Here is a 17,672-nt window from a genome sequence, read left to right as displayed (position 1 = left end):
TTTAGTCAGCTTGGTGTCTATGAGTGGTATGAGGCGTTGGAGTAGCAGCCTCTCTTGTAGGTGATGCAGAGGAGGGAAATGGGTCGGTAGCTCTTTGAGGATGATGGGTCTTTGCCAGGTTTGGGGATTGCAACCACTTTGACCTTTCTCCAGACAGAAGGGATGGTTTTCTGTGCCATGCATGTGTTCAGCATCCCCACGAGCCAGGTCTTTGCGTTAGGTTCCAGGTGCTGTATAATTTTTGCCAGTATGTCATCAATCCCTGCTGCTTTTCCGGGTTTCGAGTTCTTCTAGGTCGAATGGTTTGGTTTGAGGGCTGGCTGATTGTGGTTGGTCTGATACCACTGTGCGATGGTATTCTCCTGTGGGTCGGCGGCGGTGTTGGTTACGACTGTTGGCCACCAGTTGTGATGCAACAGAGTTTGCTGTGACCGTTGTGAATTATGGGTGGCTCCCTGAGGTCCTTGATCGCCATTGGGTCCAACAGTGGTCATTGAAGCGTGCACACACACATGCACACATGCACCTACACACGCACAGGCGCACATGCGTATGCACACTTGGACCTTTAAATGAACAACAACACAAAAACTAAGGCACTGGTGTCGGACTTCTGGTTTACCGGAACGGGGTTCAACTCCCTGCAGTGCCCTGCTCAATGTGTTGTATTTCATTCATTGGTCCATGGTCTCAGGTCATTGAGCGGCGCGCTATAGTGCGCGATTCTTCATCATTGTTGAGGATTTTTTAAAGGTGAAAATCAAGGAAAAGCAAAAGGCCTGGTCACGGACCGCATACTGGTCAAGGTCATTTATACTGGTGAAGATCATTTACTAGTCTTATAAAGGTCATTTATACTGGTCAAGGTCATTTACTAGTCTCATGAAGGTCATGTATACTGGTCACAGTCATATACTGGTCACGGTCATTTCTACTGGTGAAGGTCATTTATACTGGTCAAGGTCATTTGTACTTGTCAAGGTCATTTATACTGGTCAAGGTCATTTACTAGTCTTATTGAAGGTAATTTATACTGCTCAAGGTCATTGATATTGGTCAAGGTCATTAAGTGGCACGCTATAGTGCACGATTCTTCATCATTGTTGAGGATTTGAAAAAAGGTTAAATCGCAGAAAAGCGAAAGGCTAAAGTCCATGGTCACGGAGGGCATACTATAGTATGTTGTTTTTCTTTTTTTGGTGGTGTGCGGGCTCCATCCAATAACTACACCAGTTGTGATGCAATAGAGTTTGCTGTGACCGTTGTGAATTATGGGTGGTGTGGTCTTTGCCAAGACGGTGGATTGTGGCCCATGCCTTCCTGCTGTTATTTGTCATGTTGGTGTTCTCTATATCTTTTCGTCCTGGGCATGACGTTAAACTGTTCCGTTCGAGAGGACCGGCAACCCTCGAATGTAAACAGCCACGAAAGGAAACTATGTGTGTGTGAGGTGTTCTCTATCATTTAATTCCAGACTTTCCTTCGTTCATTCCCAACTTCACTGTCTATCTCCTGTGTTCTCCATTCATCTTGAGCGATACACAGTTGTCTGATGTGCGGGGGGAGGTGCCGGCTAGTGCATAAAGGCACGGGACAGGTGTTGTCTTGACGCATCCCGTGTTGATGCGACAGGTGTCATTTAGGGCTGTGTCGACCAATTTGGTGTGACGTGATCGGCTCCAGCTTGAGCAGGCATACTCTGCTGTAGAGAAAGACAGGGCCATGGCAGTTGCACGGATTGTTTGTGGGTCTGTGCCCCTCTTGGAGTTCACTAGTTTTCACAGGATGTTATTGTGGGTGTTGACCGTGGCTTTTGTGTTCTCCAGGTGTTTTTTGAAGAAGAGGGTCCTGTCCAGTGTAACTCCAAGATACATGGGGTGGGTATGGTTGGAGAGTTTGTGACCATCCCAAGTGACGCTCAGTTATTTTTTCGCGTCTCGGTTCCTCAGGTGGAAGCTGCATAGTTGGGTTTGTGCGTGTCTTTCTTTTTCTGTCTTTCTTTCTTAGGACGGAGATCAAGGTAGACGCCGTTGGAAGGCTCAACACAAGCCGATGCCCCTAGAGATCCATCCCAAAGCTTCCCTCAGGGAGCTCAGCAAGCCAGCTAGCCAGCAAGCCTGCCCAGTCAGCGAACGCAGCCAGTCAGCTCCGCCAGGCAGCCAGTGTAGAAAGTCAGGCTGCCAAGCCAGAGCATATCAGCCCTTGCAGTCAGCCACTGCAGCCATACTAGCCTTGCTCAGTCAGCTCAGTCAGGCCTCTCTCGAGGCCTGGCTCTCTGTCTGCCTGGCCCAGTCTGCTCCGCTCCGCCCTGCCTTGCAGCAACAGAACCAGCCTTTCTGGCAAGCCAGCCAACCCAGAATGCGAGCTGAGCAAGCCAGAGGTTGGGTGAGGTTGAGCTCTGTCCAGCACAGGAGCGGCCGGGACGGAAACCAGCTTGGTCTTTAGTCAGCTTGGTGTCTATGAGTGGCATGAGGCGTTGGAGTAGCAGCCTCTCTTGTAGGTGATGCAGAGGAGGGAAATGGGTCGGTAGCTCTTTGGGGATGATGGGTCTTTGCCAGGTTTGGGGATTGCAACCACTTTGGCCTTTCTCCAGACAGAAGGGATGGTTTTCTGTGCCATGCATTTATTCAGTATCCCCACGAGCCAGGTCTTTGCGTTAGGTCCCAGGTGCTCAACTTTCCCATTGCAGTTTCGAGTTCTTCTAGGTCGAAGGATTTGGTTTGAGGGCTGGCTGATTGTGGTTGGTCTGATACCACTGTGCGATGGTATTCTCCTGTGGGTCGGCGGCGGTGTTGGTTATAACTGTTGGCCACCAGTTGTGACGCAACAGAGTTCGCTGTGATCGTTGTGAATTATGGGTGGCTCCCTGAGGTCCTTGATCCCCATGGGGTCCAACAGTGGTCATTGAAGCGTGCACACACGCACACACACATGCACCTACACACGCACGGGCGCACATGTGCATGCACACGCTAACCAAATGTAACTCTGAGAGTGTAACACATGTAACCAAATGGACCCTTACAGCTCTAACTCTGAGAGTATATATGGTGGCCGACGGGCACGTACAGGTCTAGTGTAACCAAATGGACCATTTGGTCCATGTCTGTCATTCTGAGAGTGTAACACATGTAACCAAATAGACCCTTACAGGTCTTTAACTCTGAGAGTGTAACACATGTAACCAAATTGACCCTTACAGGTCCAACACTGGTTATCGAAGCATGTACACACGCACGCACGTGTAACCAAATGGATCCTTACAGATCCAACACTGTTTTTTGTTAATCATCGAATGAAATGTGGGAGGTCGGCAAAAGAGAAAGTTTAAAAAATCAAAGCAAAGGTAATTCGAAAATGTTATTTTTGTGCTTTTGTGTTTCTCTTCTTTATATATTACTTTACTGTTTGAAATGTAAAATTTACATTTCAACGAAAGGACCTGTAAAGGACAACACAAAACCTAAGGCACTGGTGTCGTACTTCTGGTTTACCGGAACGGGGTTCAACTCCCTGCAGTGCCCTGCTCAATGTGTTGTATTTACATGGTTCATTGAACGGGGTTCAACTCCCTGCAGTGCCCTGCTCAATGTGTTGTATTTACATGGTTCATTGAACGGGGTTCAACTCCCTGCAGTGCCCTGCTCAATGTGTTGTATTTACATGGTTCATTGAACGGGGTTAAACTCCCTGCAGTGCCCTGCTCAATGTGTTGTATTTACATGGTTCATTGGTCCATGGTCTCAGAGGTCATTGAGCGGCGCGCTATAGTGCGCGATTCTTCATCATTGTTGAGGCTTTTAAAAAAGGTGAAAATCGCGGAAAAGTGAAGGGCTATAGTCCATGGTGTCGGACTGCATACTGGTCAAGGTAATTTATACTGGTCAAGGTCATTTATACTGGTCAAGGTCATTTATACTGATCAAGGTCATTTATACTGGTGAAGGTCATTTATACTGATCAAGGTCATTTATACTGGTGAAGGTCATTTATACATGTCAAGGTCATTAATCCATGGTCTCGGAGGTCATACAATAGTATGTCGTTTTTTTTCGATTTCGGAGGATTTGAAAAAAAAAAAGGTGAAAATCGCGGAAAAGAGAAAGGCTATAGTCCATGGTCACGGACCGCATACTGGTCAAGGTCATTTATACTGGTCAAGGTCATTTATACTGGTCAAGGTCATATATACTGGTGAAGGTCATATATACTGGTGAAGGTCATTTACTAATCTTATGAAGGTCATTTATACTGCTCAAGGTCAGTGATTGATTGATTGATTGTCGAATTACAGTACATTTCAAGCACAAACTCAATACTAAAAAGTTCCAGCATGTGTCTCCACAGTAAGCTGAATAACAAAGTGTGAATGTAGTTTCTAGGTGAAAGTGATTTTTAAATTTCCCCATTGACATGAATGGGAAAAGGCAAAAATTCACATTCAAGTATTTGTTCCTCTGAGACTGTAATCACTATAGTTACAAAACTTTTAGGGATAATTCAACATTATCCCTAAAATTATTTAACCCTAACATTTTATCGGTCGGCCTCATGGTGGCGCTATAACAGCCCACTTTACCTTTTGGCTTATAACTCTTGAACCGTAGGTCGTAAAATAAAAAATATTTTTTCCCTGGATTCCTTGGGTCATGACGCATCTCCCCATATAGGCCACGCCCATTTCCGCCATGATAGATTTTCCGCCATTTTGAATTTTGTCCAAAACACACTTTTTGCTTTTCCTCCTACAGATTTTGTCCAAATCTCACAGAAATCGGCACACGTGATCTCTGGACCCATCCAATTAAAACTGAACTGCAGAATTTTGAATTTTGAAATTTTGCGTATCGTTCGGCCGTAATCCTCTTCCGAAGTTAGTAGGAGGGGCCTATATCACAAAAAATGCCATAAATCACGAACGGAATGTCCAATCCATCCCACATTTCAATCACATGTCTGGGGTGGTTCAATCAACCAAGTTCTAAAAGCAATTCCATTTTCATCCATAGGGGGCGCCGCAAATGCGAGAAATGTAACCGTTTGTCGCAAAAACATGAATTTCGGGGGTTAAATCCCCTCCGAATTACTTACGCATGATCTAAGGCGTGACTTGAAATTGTAATTGGCTGGCAATACTAGTGGGAGGGGCATATGTAAGCCACTGCGGCAACCACACTCTGCAATTTTTTTAAATTGCGAATTTTCTAGTTGGTTGATACATTTGACAAAACAGTGACATCTAGCGGCCAAACACGGGCACATATTTGAGATGACATTAATTTTTTTGTTTAGTACTATAGTAATGACCTCATTGGTCAGATAGTGGCTCCTTATCAGAGCAGTAGGCTACTTGATCATGCTGCTCCATATCTGACACATCGCTCTTGACACACACACACACACACACACACACACACACACACACACACACACACACACACACACACACACACACACACACTGAAGTAAGGCTAGGGGTCTGCAACAATTTTTAAGTGCCAACTTTTCATTTTCGTGATAGTCAGTGTGTGTGTGCCATATATGACACCACATCTAAATTAAATATTATCCCCAAGTGATTTGATTGTCCAATGTCCATATAACAACCATAGAAATACTTTCTTTCACATCAGGATGTAATGATCATTAAACTCAGAGCAATAACGTACCTATCTCCCAGAATCCCTCCCCAGTCATCATATGACTCATGATATGAGTTAGTAGTTTACTAGTTTCAATGAATGTACAATTATGTGCAGGATGTAATTTGTAGATGAGTGGACTAAATTTAACTGACTAAACATTTTTGGAATGAAAAGAAAATAACGTCTCTGTCTCACACTTATGCCAGCTATAGGGCTAGTGATCAGTGATCACACCCTGTGCCAATGTTGGCACCCGTGCCTATCTCTCGACGTGGCACAAAATAAAAATAGCTATATCTGTAGAATGGAGAGACACAGACGTAAGGGGAGGGGGGGGGGGTGTTGTTCCACGTGGAATCTGTCTCCCACCAAAACAGTGTGTTCGCGTGGCATCAGTGCGCGCGCGTGCCGTTGCGCAGTGCAGCACACCGGATATGTTCCACCGAAACTTGTGACCTGTCGAATTATGTTGCAAATTCAAAGGAAACAAACAACCAGAGGGCGCTGTTCTTTCTTTCTTTCTTTCTTTCTTTCTTTCTTTCTTTCTTTCTTTCTTTCTTTCTTTCTTTCTTTCTTTCTTTCTTTCTTTCTTTCTTGTCTGAGTGGAGAATGAGATCCTTTTTCCTCTAAGAAAACAATGATACAACGTATCACGTATCACGCCACGGCCTCACACATCATCCTATGACGCAATCACCTTGAAATGTAAGGAGAACAGTTCATATTTGATTACTATCAGTATCACCACCTGTTGCCTTGTTTGACCCGCTGTACTATAGTGTGGAGCAGAGAGGTGTACCTCCCCTATGATGATTTCCTGTTTTGACTATAGTTGTGTATATTCTATGGTATATTCGTATACGTAAAAGGGTGGGCCCTAGTAAACAAGTGTAATGCATGGTGCCGTCCACTCACGGTTAACAGTTGTTGTATTGAGTTGTATATTGTTGTATATTATGTACTGTAATTCTGCAAACTGTTAATCAATCAATCAATCATTCAATCAATCAATAAAGTCTCTGTAATGTTTATGATGTAGTGATGTACTATTATAAACGATTTAAAATAAATGGATTCAACTAAGATCATTAAAGGCAAAGCTCAGAGGGCTAACCTCACAAAAACTATGCAGAGAGGCACTGAATTCAACAGGTCACCGATGCGGTTGTAACAGCAAATAGAGAGCGTGCAGGGCAGGGAAGTCCTGCTATGCCTCCAAATGTTCAAAGCTCATGATATCGGTGCTGCAACAAATATGCGTCTGGCTCTGTTCACGTCAGTGATGTCCACAGGTATGCAATTCATCATCATTAGAGGTGTTCATTTAACTCTGAGTCCGCAAGTGTAACCATTTGGTTGCATTAATGTGTGCGTCTGTCGGAGTTGTAGATGGTTTATAACGCTATCATTCAAACGCTATTGTAAATATAGCCTACACAAAGCCTCTCCCTCCCCAGACGGAGACGCTATAACGGCACATCATCTATTGTTGTATGTATGGAAATAGTAGGCTATATTTGTCACGTATGTTCAGAAATCGGCTATCTTTTTAGCGGGCAACTTTTAACAGGTTCAGCATTAAATGGAGAGAGGTTACAGTTGTATCGGAACAGTGTTATCTAGGCTAGCCTACTGGGAGTGGAAAGGGAATGAGCCGTACAACAATATGTTTGATGAGTATTCCAGTGTAGGCTATGTTCACAGTTCACTTTAATGCAACATCATCTTCATTTAGACTTTCATGCTAGCTAGAGTTTATGTCACACTCACACAAATGATGAGGGTTTCATTTTCTGTGGAGTCGAATAACATAATTAGCATGCATCATCATTGATATAATTTGATAATGCATGCAGCTAATTCATCATATAGGTATTGATAATTATGGGAGCCATCATCGCTTCATTAGTATTTGTGGTGAGGAAGCATTCTGTCAGCAGTATCTATTGATTTCTCTCTTCAACATTCAACACACACACACACACACACACACACACACACACACACACACACACACACACACACACACACACACACACACACACACACACAGAGAGAGAGAGAGAACCGATCTCTATGGAACCGATGCAGAAAACATCCATTAGCATACATTCTATTTAACCTTTATATTATCTTTAACCTTTATATTTATATTTAACCCTTTGGATTGATTTGCACTGTAAAACCAATATTCTTGTACAATCCATGTGACATTAATGTAATCAACATATGTAACAGTCTTGGGAACGAATGGTTCCAGAGCCATGTGGCCCTGCAGGAGCCTGCCTATCTCCTGTCTCTGTAGCGTGAGGCATCTTCATGTACAAATACACCCCCCTGGACATGATGCTAGTATATGTGTACATGCTGTACAAGTAGTGCTGCATGATTCTTGCTCAAATGTGAATCTCGATTTTCCTCCACAAAAATCGCTTGAGTACCCTTTTTATAGTCTTTGGTCTGACTCGGGCAGGAATTGAACTCCAACTTTACCAGTCTCAGGGCAGACTCTTTGACCACATTAAGGCCAGACACACAGGTGCATCATAATTAATAGGTGTTATGATTTGTCCATATATATATATATATATATTATATATATATGCCTATATATATATACCGGTATGTATGATAGATGCAGCTTGTTTCTCTCCTAATAGCTTGTCAATTCAGTTATTGCTGGTGCAATGTCGAGGAACCAAAACCAAAGCATTTGTCTCTTGTGTATACTCGTATGAGATCTGTAACGACAATACAATATTCTGTTGAATGACTGACTTGTCTTCATTGTAGGTGTGACATCAGCATGCAGCAGGTTGTTCCTTGGTGTGCTGTGTGTGTCTACACTCATCCAGCTCTGTGTACCTGCCAGAGTACCAGATGCAGGTGAAGCGGAGATACAAAGGTATCCATCCCCTCCATCCATAAACAATGAAATAATTGCCCTTAGATCGTATATTCTTGCTATTTATACTGCATGGTCTTTTTGATGCTATGCCCAGCTTTGTGTGTCTGTGTGTACCCAATAGCGATGATTTGATTGGCTGAGGGCTTAAAAAGTGAGGACAGAAAAGTGATTGGCCGGAATGTGATGATGTATGATGATGTATGATTATAAGAGCGCCCCTCACTTCACACAAGTGTGATCTTTAGATTACATTTTTTTTACTACATGTTCAAACATAAAAAAAGTTAATTATTGAATGTATCAACTTAAATTCATTTTCTTCTTCCATTGTAATGGTTTGTCCTTCAGAGATGTGTCAGCTGATGCCCCACCCGCTTCCACGGTGCTAGCCAATCCCTTTGGTTCTAGAGAGGAGGACCGCAAGTGAGTGACAGTTCAACCCAGTTACTTGGACAGTTACAAACTGCATCTTTAAATATTAAGTCTGGGGCCAGTTGTAGTAGGTTTTACACTGATTGAATAATCAATCAGTGTTTTTATTTGTGATCATTTCATACCTCAATTAATTAATAAGGGAAAAGGATGATATAATCAACTATAGTGATTATATTATTTTCTTTCATCAAGCATTTTAGCCCTATTTTATACTTTGTCATGCAACGGTGGCCAACCGGCTAATCTAGTTTGGCTGTTTTTTCAATCTTGGACAATGGGTTATGTATTTATTAAAGAATGTAGCTTGTATAATCAAATAAATTGATTTGTTCTATTAACTGTTGCACCCCTAAAATAACGTAGCTTCTACCAGGATTACGTACTGTACTACAGTAGATAAGATGTTTACATGAACTCTACTTTGTTTGACACATTGCAGTAAGTCCTATGCAACAGTTGGGCTAACAACGCATAAACCTACAAGAATTTGTCATTGTGATTAAGGGATAGCTAACCTTTGTTTTAGATTGACATTACAGCTCACATCTGTGTGAATAGACCTTTTTCAAGGCAGTCATATTGACATAAATACTATAAATAGTACAGTTGTGTAATGTTACATCCTGTACAGGTGCATGGTAGTAATGCCACTAATTTATTAAGGCTCTGATCCTTGGAAAGACTCTGCTGTACAAAATGGAACATAAGCATGTCTTTGGTAACAGGTTATCAGGATGTAACATTATCATGTGAAATTTACTGGTCATATATGAGAATAGGCAACATGTAAAACACGCTAACTGTGGACTTTGACCGACCGTAGTGTTGGTGGAAGTGTTGGCGGCCGTTTCTGCTGGCCTGATAAGATAATGATTTATGAGCACTTGAAACTATGGAAAAAGGAAGATGTTTTTTTTTTCTGTTGTGTTGAATTACAGTGCTTAGAAAGGACTCTTTCTGAGTGAAAATGCTGTCAAATCACAAACCATCGAATGACTAGAATTAACAATAATAACAGAATAAATGGGCAGACCTAGTGCACCGATTAAACATTTAAAAAGCAATTGAGATAACCAGAGTAATGTTGTAGAACAAAACAAGACATTCTAGGCTTGTTTTGATCACAGACCTTATTGTCTGCATGATTTGGAAATCCATCAAAGCAATCCTTTGAAGCCTTGAAACAGAGTGTTCCCACTTCCCATTATCTTTAGAATACCTTGTCATGACGTGTGTGTGTGTGTGTGTGTGTGTGTGTGTGTGTGTGTGTGTGTGTGGCAGGCTGCTACAGAGTTACATCCAAGCCAAGCTGAAGGACACTGCAGGAGGTCCAGATATCAGCACATGGGAGCAAGGTAAACATTAAGGCCCTCATTTATCAATCGAGTGTAAAATCTGCCACAGATTCGAGTGCAGGTTTCGTAGTACACCCACGTCACCACGGCATTTATAAAGTGATCGCAAACAGCTGATCCTTCCTTAATTTCGTTCTGACGTTAATAAATGTGACGGCTGAAATCTATCGGGCACGCGCTCATTTTTGCGACATGAACACCTGCCTTACGTCCTGGAAACCATGGTTACAGGAAAAATAATGTTTCCCTCGCTGGACTTGCTGCCCCAGCTCTCTCATACACACAGACGCACGCACACGCAACTTGCAACTTGTTGTATCTTAAATAAATAAACCTGCATGAATTAAATAAAGCTGTCTGTTTCTCCTCTCGCTTCGCTTCCTTGCTGCCTCTCTTGCTCCTCACCCCCCCCGCACTCACGCATGCACGCACATATTGCAATTTGCAAGCAACTTTCACTGTGTTGTTAGTTGTATATAAAATTATTAAAATGTTTATTCATTTAATTTACAACAAGATTAGTGAACGAAAACCTGAACCTGTGATTATGTGAAGCATTAATTAAATAACATTGCTCACGTCATTGGAATGAGTTTCAGCCCGTGACAAATGCTGTTTTGCAACTCTGCATCTCCTCCTCCGCTCCTGTTCTGTCTGTCTCTGTCACTGTCGTGACCTGCATGCACGTTTATGACATTACTGTATTAGGCTGAATGCCTCGCAGCCTAAACCTTATGTGGTAGGCTACTGGTGGTAGGCTGTAGTGGTGGAGGTCCGTGGACCGTGACTTAAGTTGGCACCCCGTGATTTCCATATGACAAAAATTTAGTGGCATTCGAGTGCGTCAGGTTTATCCTTAATTAAAAGGACGAGACGTGAGAAAGACATGGCTGTAGACTGACTTATCTGCGAAAAGAAAAGCTAAAGCTGCAGGCTGCAGCACTGCAAATGCCTCTCGATATGTCATGGGGGGGTCGGGGGGGCTACCGGTATGCTTATGCAACACTGTTTAAATGGGTTAAGCATGACTTGCAGCATTGTTTTTAATAAGCTTGCACACTTGGAAATATGATAATATCCTACCAATTTCATATGACATGCTTTTACAAAAAATATTTTTTTCACATGTAGGCTATTATTAGTTTTATACAATTTAGGAGTGAAAACATATGTTTAGATGCCTGTGACAGCCTCTCAGCTGGTCAAACAATGCTGCTCCGCTGTTCTACGACATAAAAACAGGTGAGGACAAAGCGTACGCCAGCCGCCGAGCAGACGTGAGTTTTGAACGTTGTCAAGTTCAATTTCAAGCTTTGCCGGAAATGTTAAATGCCGAAAATGTCGGTAATTTCGGCGTGCACCCATATTTTGGCGTACGCACGGTTGATAAATGAGGGCCTAAACATGTACCCTTACTGGATGGATGGAGCAAGCTGTACAGCTCCTTCTATTGGAAAATAACGCAGAGCGATTTGAAACCGGTCATTTGCCTGCTGGAAGCGTGCACAAGAAATATGGCGCTGATCGTTATTGGCCTAGTAGTTTGTTAGAGTAGCTGCGGACACACACACACACACAACCGAAAATAGAATCTCCACCGGTAAGAAGGAGATAAAAATAAATAAACGATGCAGTATACATAATATACAACAGTACAGCTTCCTACTAGTATTTATTTTAACAACAATGTTATAATGTTATATATGCTATTAATATTATGATTTAACATTATCATCCTGTGTGCTCTCAGAGGTGTTCTTCCTGTTTGGCCTGTATGACTTTGACCGCAGTGGTCACATGGACGGACTGGAGATGATGAAACTGCTATCAGACTTCAACTCCCGTGATGCACCTGGAGCACGAGCCAATGACCCGGTGAGGAAAACAAGCGTGTTGATTGAATACTTTATTGGCAAAGGGATCACCTTCCTTGCGGCCTTGTTTCCATTCAGGTCCTGGGTATTCAATTCATAATCATGACATAAGATATGTACAGGTTGGGGAAAAATGAGTCTCAGCGGCGCCTAACTTTCTTTTTGAGTCGGGGGGGGGGGAAGAAGTTGAGATTAAACAGTAGCAGTCTTTTTACCCGGAGTAGCAAAGACATTCCAAATGAATATGTTAAATCCAATCAATAAGTGGGACAGTCACCTTTTTTTTATAACATAACGTGTGTGTGTGTGTGTGTGTGTGTGTGTGTGTGTGTGTGTGTGTGTGTGTGTGTGTCAGGTGGTTATCATGGTGGATTTCTTTCTTCAGACTCAAGACTTAAACCAGGATGGTCTGCTAGCACCCTCTGAGCTGTTGTCACCTCCTCTACCTCTCACACAGGTACGTACACACACACACACACACACACACACACACACACACACACACACACACACACACACACACACACACACGGTATACGTGACTGAGGATGGGTGATCAAAATGTTGTATAGTGTAAAACTGTCTTGAAGGACCACTCCCAGGTTCTTTGCCATTTGGAACAGAAGTCAGGTGTTGTCGGTGAAAATAGACTAGTTAAACTAGAAAGGTGTGCTCTAGCTGGCTCTCTCCCCCTCACATGGGCTTGAACTGGCATCACCCACTGTGTCTCTGGCTACACATCTCTCCCCACCCCCGCCCTCTCTCTGGGTGTTGTTGATGTAAATAGAAAGATACTGCAGGTGGCAGGAACCTCCTGGGAAGAAAATAAGCTAAATCTCTATTGAACTTGAGGTGGTGGTGAAGTCATCCACTGTCGGATGTCAGCCAGGCATGCAGAGTTGCACTCTTCAACCGGTGTGGCAGGGGAGGGACGGACACGCACAACATATAGGCCTACAGCTCCATCTCAATGAATTTGAATATTGTGTAAAAGTTCATTTTCTTCCGTAATATAATTCAAAAAGTGAAACTTTAATATTATTCTCAATTCATTGTGCATAAAGTGAAGTATTAAAAACCTTTTTTTGTTTGAAAAGTATATTAATGTATGCAGTCAATACTTGGTCTGGGCTACTTTTGAACAAATTATTTCATCAATGGGCCGTGGCATGGAGCCTTTGTCACTATTGAGGTGAGCCAAACAATATAAATGCATTTGTATTCTTGAATCTCATGTCTCACACCTTCCTCTTGAAATTACAACCTAGATTCTCGGTGGGGTTCAGGTCAGGCCAGTTCGCTGGTCAGTTAAGCACAGTAATACCATGGTCAGTACACCAGTTACTAGTAGTTTTGGCACTGTGGGCAGGTGCCAAATCGAGCTGGATAACATGCAGATAACATGGCCAAAATCATCACTGTGTTTTGTCAAGTCCAGAGTCTCAACACAACCATCTATTATGATTTGCCTCCGTACATTGACAAGCTTTATGTTGATGCTGATCTTCCTTTTCAGGCAGCACTTGGCACCTGCCCACAGAGCCAAAACTACTAGTAACTGGTGTACTGACCATGGTATTACTGTGCTTAACTGACCAGCCAACTGGCCTGACCTGAATCCCACAGAGAATCTAGGTTGTATTGTCAAGAGGAAGGTGTGAGACATGAGACTCAAATTAACCCCCTCAAATTAATTTACGGCTGTTATCAAACAAACCTGGGCTTCCATAACACCTCAACAGTGCCACTGGCTGATCACCTCCATGCCACGCCCCATTGATGAAATGATTTGTTCAAAAGTAGCCCAGACCAAGTATTGACTGCATACATTAATATACTTTTCAGATGGTCGACATTTCTCGTTAAAAGAATTGTTGAGATTGTCATGAGCTGTACGCCATAATCATCAAGATTAAAACAAAAAAGGTTTTAAATACTTTATGCACAATGAATTGAGAATATATGACAGTTTCACTTTTTGAATTATTTTACGGAAGAAAATGTACTTTCTAATTCATTGAGATGGAGCTGTATACTAGTACTAGGATGTATGTAGGGTGTCCCCCATCCAGTTGTTACACTGGCCCGGAGTGCGAAAGAGACGAGACAAAGAAGACTAGACTAGGACAACAAGAACTCAGTCACAACAAGATGGAGTTGTAACAAAACACACAGCGAACCCACAAAACAACGAGTGAACCTATAGTCTACTCTACTCTACACTACAGCACTGTTTCCCAAACAGTGGGACAGGACCCATTTGTGGGCCGCAGACAAATATTTATGGGTCCCTTTTATTTTTTGTTTGTTATTTCAAAACAAGCTCACAATGCAGCACGGAGCGATGTGTTGTGCGCTTGTAGATCTACTATTTTCACTAGTTCGGGTCCCGGGCAAACATCTAATCTCTCTTTTGGGTCTCAACAGTGACGAGGTGCATGTTTTTAAAAGTTCCTAGGGTGGGGGCAGCTTTGATCCTCAACGCGAGTTTGTTCCTCAACTGCGTTGCCAAGTACACAGCAAAGTGTTTACTGTCAGATCTGAGTGACCTGGTGCTGGGAGATTAGATTTGTGTAAAAGTTCCACAATATATGGAGGTGCAGGACCATTATGGGCTATGAACACAAACAAAATAATGTTAAAAGTCACTCTACGCTTCACTGGGAGCCGGTGGGGAGAGAGACAAGGATCGGTGACATGTTCTCTCTTAGCGTCATAGGAGATTTTATGAGCAAAGATGACAGAGCCAAGGCATTTGGTGTAGAGGGGAACAAATGAAGAGAGCAGTCCCTACATACAGTATACTGTAGGCAAATCAAGCACACAAGAATTATCTAAACAAAACTAAGGAAATGATGACTGGACCAGAAACACACTCTCTGTCTATTTCTCTCTCCTTCTAAGATATTTTCTCTCCCTTTATTCCTCATCAACGTATTTACAGATCATATACAGTTAAAGCCCTAATACTATGCCGTTACTGTATGACACCTAGCTAAAATTGAAGCTCAACACGCTTGTAGATCAGCTATTTCCCCTACACACACACACACACACACACACACACACACACACACACACACACACACACACACACACACACACACACACACACACACACACACACACACACACACACACACACAGAGAGCCTATTTCAGCATCAGCTTCAGTTAACAGTTTTTATGCCCTGAAATGTTTCAGAATAAAAGCACAAGAGTGCCAAGCAGATGAGGCAGATTTTACTCTGAAAAGCACTGCCTTCCATTTCCCCCCAAAACCGGGAGGTATAATGTTCCATTACTACCTCGTGCTGTCAAATCTGATCTCTCTTTAGAAGCGTTAATATTCCAAACGAGATGCTTGGTTGAATCAGAAATTAGGACAGAACATCGCCGTTCTGATAAAAACCACAGACAGCGACGTAGATTTAGAGAGACTGGACAGTTTTGTCGGGCCGTAAACAAGGAAGTGAATGGATGCAGCGCATGCACAAAACATGTCCGGGGAGCTGTCATAAAATAGATTTTAGCAATCCGGTTTTATACCATTTAAAAAAAAAGACCTAAAAACGTCTCCAGATATCATGGGCCTTCTACGGGTGTAATTATGAAGACGTTTGGGGACGTCTTGGGAAAAATAGTGTTAACAGGAAAATGTATCTTTGCTTCTTCAACACAGGAGTCCAACATCGAACCACCTCAGCAAGAACAGGACAAGACAGAAGAGAAGGAGTCCACAGGAGAAGAGGAGAAGAAAGGAGAGGGACAAGAAGTGCTTCAACAGGAAGAGGAAAAGCCAGCACAGCAGGACGTACATATACAGGAAGCGGAGCAGAATGGACTACAAGACCCAGTAGCACCCGTAGCAGTAGAACAGAGACATGTCATGCCAGTGCACCAGGGACAACCAGAAATATGAGCATGCACACGCGTGCGCGCGCACACACACACACACACACACACACACACACACACACACACGTTCTGACTGACTGACGGTGTGGTTGGTCTATAAGTTCAAGGGTCTTCAACAGGGGGGACCCTAGTGTCTGTACTGTCTGAAAATACACATGAATCCCAACACAACGCTTTAGTCTATGAAGCTGTCTAGACTATGACATCTATGATGACATTTAATCTGCAACAAAATGTTATACAATATGTAGTGGGGGTCCCACTGCTTCTCTCACTGGTCTCTCAGTTAATCCATTTTGGGCTGGAACCCCTTTTGGTGTTTTAAACATTATGTTATAATTTTGCTATTGAAAAATCTTCAAGCTCATAGCGCACCACCGAGTGGTGCACTACGAGCTTGTAGGTCTGCTATTTTTGAGAAATCGTGTGAAAATGTGGCGCAAATCATTGAATATATATTTCAACTTAAATATTTGCTTCTGGGGGGTCCCTGGAACTACATATTTTGAGATGGGGGTCCGTGGCCCAATAGAGATAATTCTGGGGGTCCTTGACATGAAAAAGGTGGAGCACCACTGACATAGAAACATAGGTTTTTCAGAAGAATGTTAGGATTTAAAAGCATTTTTTTTAATCGACCTCAGTCCAAAATGGGTTAAGGGGTCCTTCACCTGAAAAACTTGAAGTTTGCTAATACCCATGTCTAAAAAGTCAAATATTGGCATATATATCGGGTCGGGCTCTAATCATCACAGACCTCTACTGATGTATCTTTGACAGTTGCACTATAGGTCAGTGGTTCTCAAACCTTTTCAAATCAAGGACCCTCAAATGGATATATGTTTGGTTTGCGGACCCCCATCTCAAAAGGTTTTGTGCCAGAAGAGAACATTTATGTAAAAACATTTTCGATATACTTTCAAAAACATGCTGGGGACCCCCTGGAAGCCCCTCCCTCCCCAAAGGACCCCTGGCCACACCATAGAGTATAAAGAAGGATAGAGACTGAACTGGCGCGAAGCTCCGCCCCCCCCCCCCCCCCCCGATATTCATGTCAGTGGAAGTCTCTCAGTGGCGTTTTGAAGCACCCGGAAGAACCGTCTCAGAACGTCTACTTCCACATTTGACCACCACATTTTGGTGGTCAAATGCGGAAGTGCAATGTTAAAGCCCAGCTGCACGGTCCGGTCATAACGCCACGGGTCCGCCTGCAGTCCCTCCTCTTACCACTAGGGCCCAGTGCTTCAATGTTGAAGAGCCTCACTGGGGCCTTGTGCCACACTTTGAGAACCAATGCACTAGGATTAGGTGGATGCTACAAATAAAAATAATAATAATTAAAAAAAGATGCCAAGACGTTTAATATATTTATATTTTAGCTCAGTTTTCTTAGTTATTTGCACTTTGATGAGATGAACAAAAGGTATCGAAATTCTTCCTCACCACTAGATGGCACCTTAAGCTTGTATGTTATCTTATTGACAGCCATCTGTTTTCAGAATCATGAGTCTCTTATAAAAACTGAATGCTTCCCATTG

General features: G+C 42.8%; 1 protein-coding gene across 1 annotated transcript; it reads left to right on the top strand.

Moving 5' to 3' along the window:
* The first annotated feature begins 6,802 nt into the window (after positions 1-6,802).
* Positions 6,803-17,672, top strand: cgref1 (cell growth regulator with EF-hand domain 1). The gene is made up of 8 exons (XM_083758209.1): positions 6,803-6,937; positions 8,439-8,550; positions 8,902-8,976; positions 10,270-10,343; positions 12,094-12,218; positions 12,573-12,674; positions 15,899-17,191; positions 17,393-17,672. Exons 1-7 carry the CDS (start codon positions 6,865-6,867, stop codon positions 16,136-16,138), a joined length of 801 nt encoding a protein of 266 aa, XP_083614335.1. The 5' UTR covers positions 6,803-6,864; the 3' UTR covers positions 16,139-17,191; positions 17,393-17,672.

The sequence above is a fragment of the Protomyctophum parallelum genome (genome assembly GCF_964188405.1).
Source record: "Protomyctophum parallelum genome assembly, chromosome: 2".
Taxonomy (NCBI): Eukaryota; Metazoa; Chordata; class Actinopteri; order Myctophiformes; family Myctophidae; genus Protomyctophum; species Protomyctophum parallelum.
The sequence above is the reverse complement of the archived record's forward strand: the minus strand, read 5'-3'. Positions and strand labels throughout refer to the sequence as shown.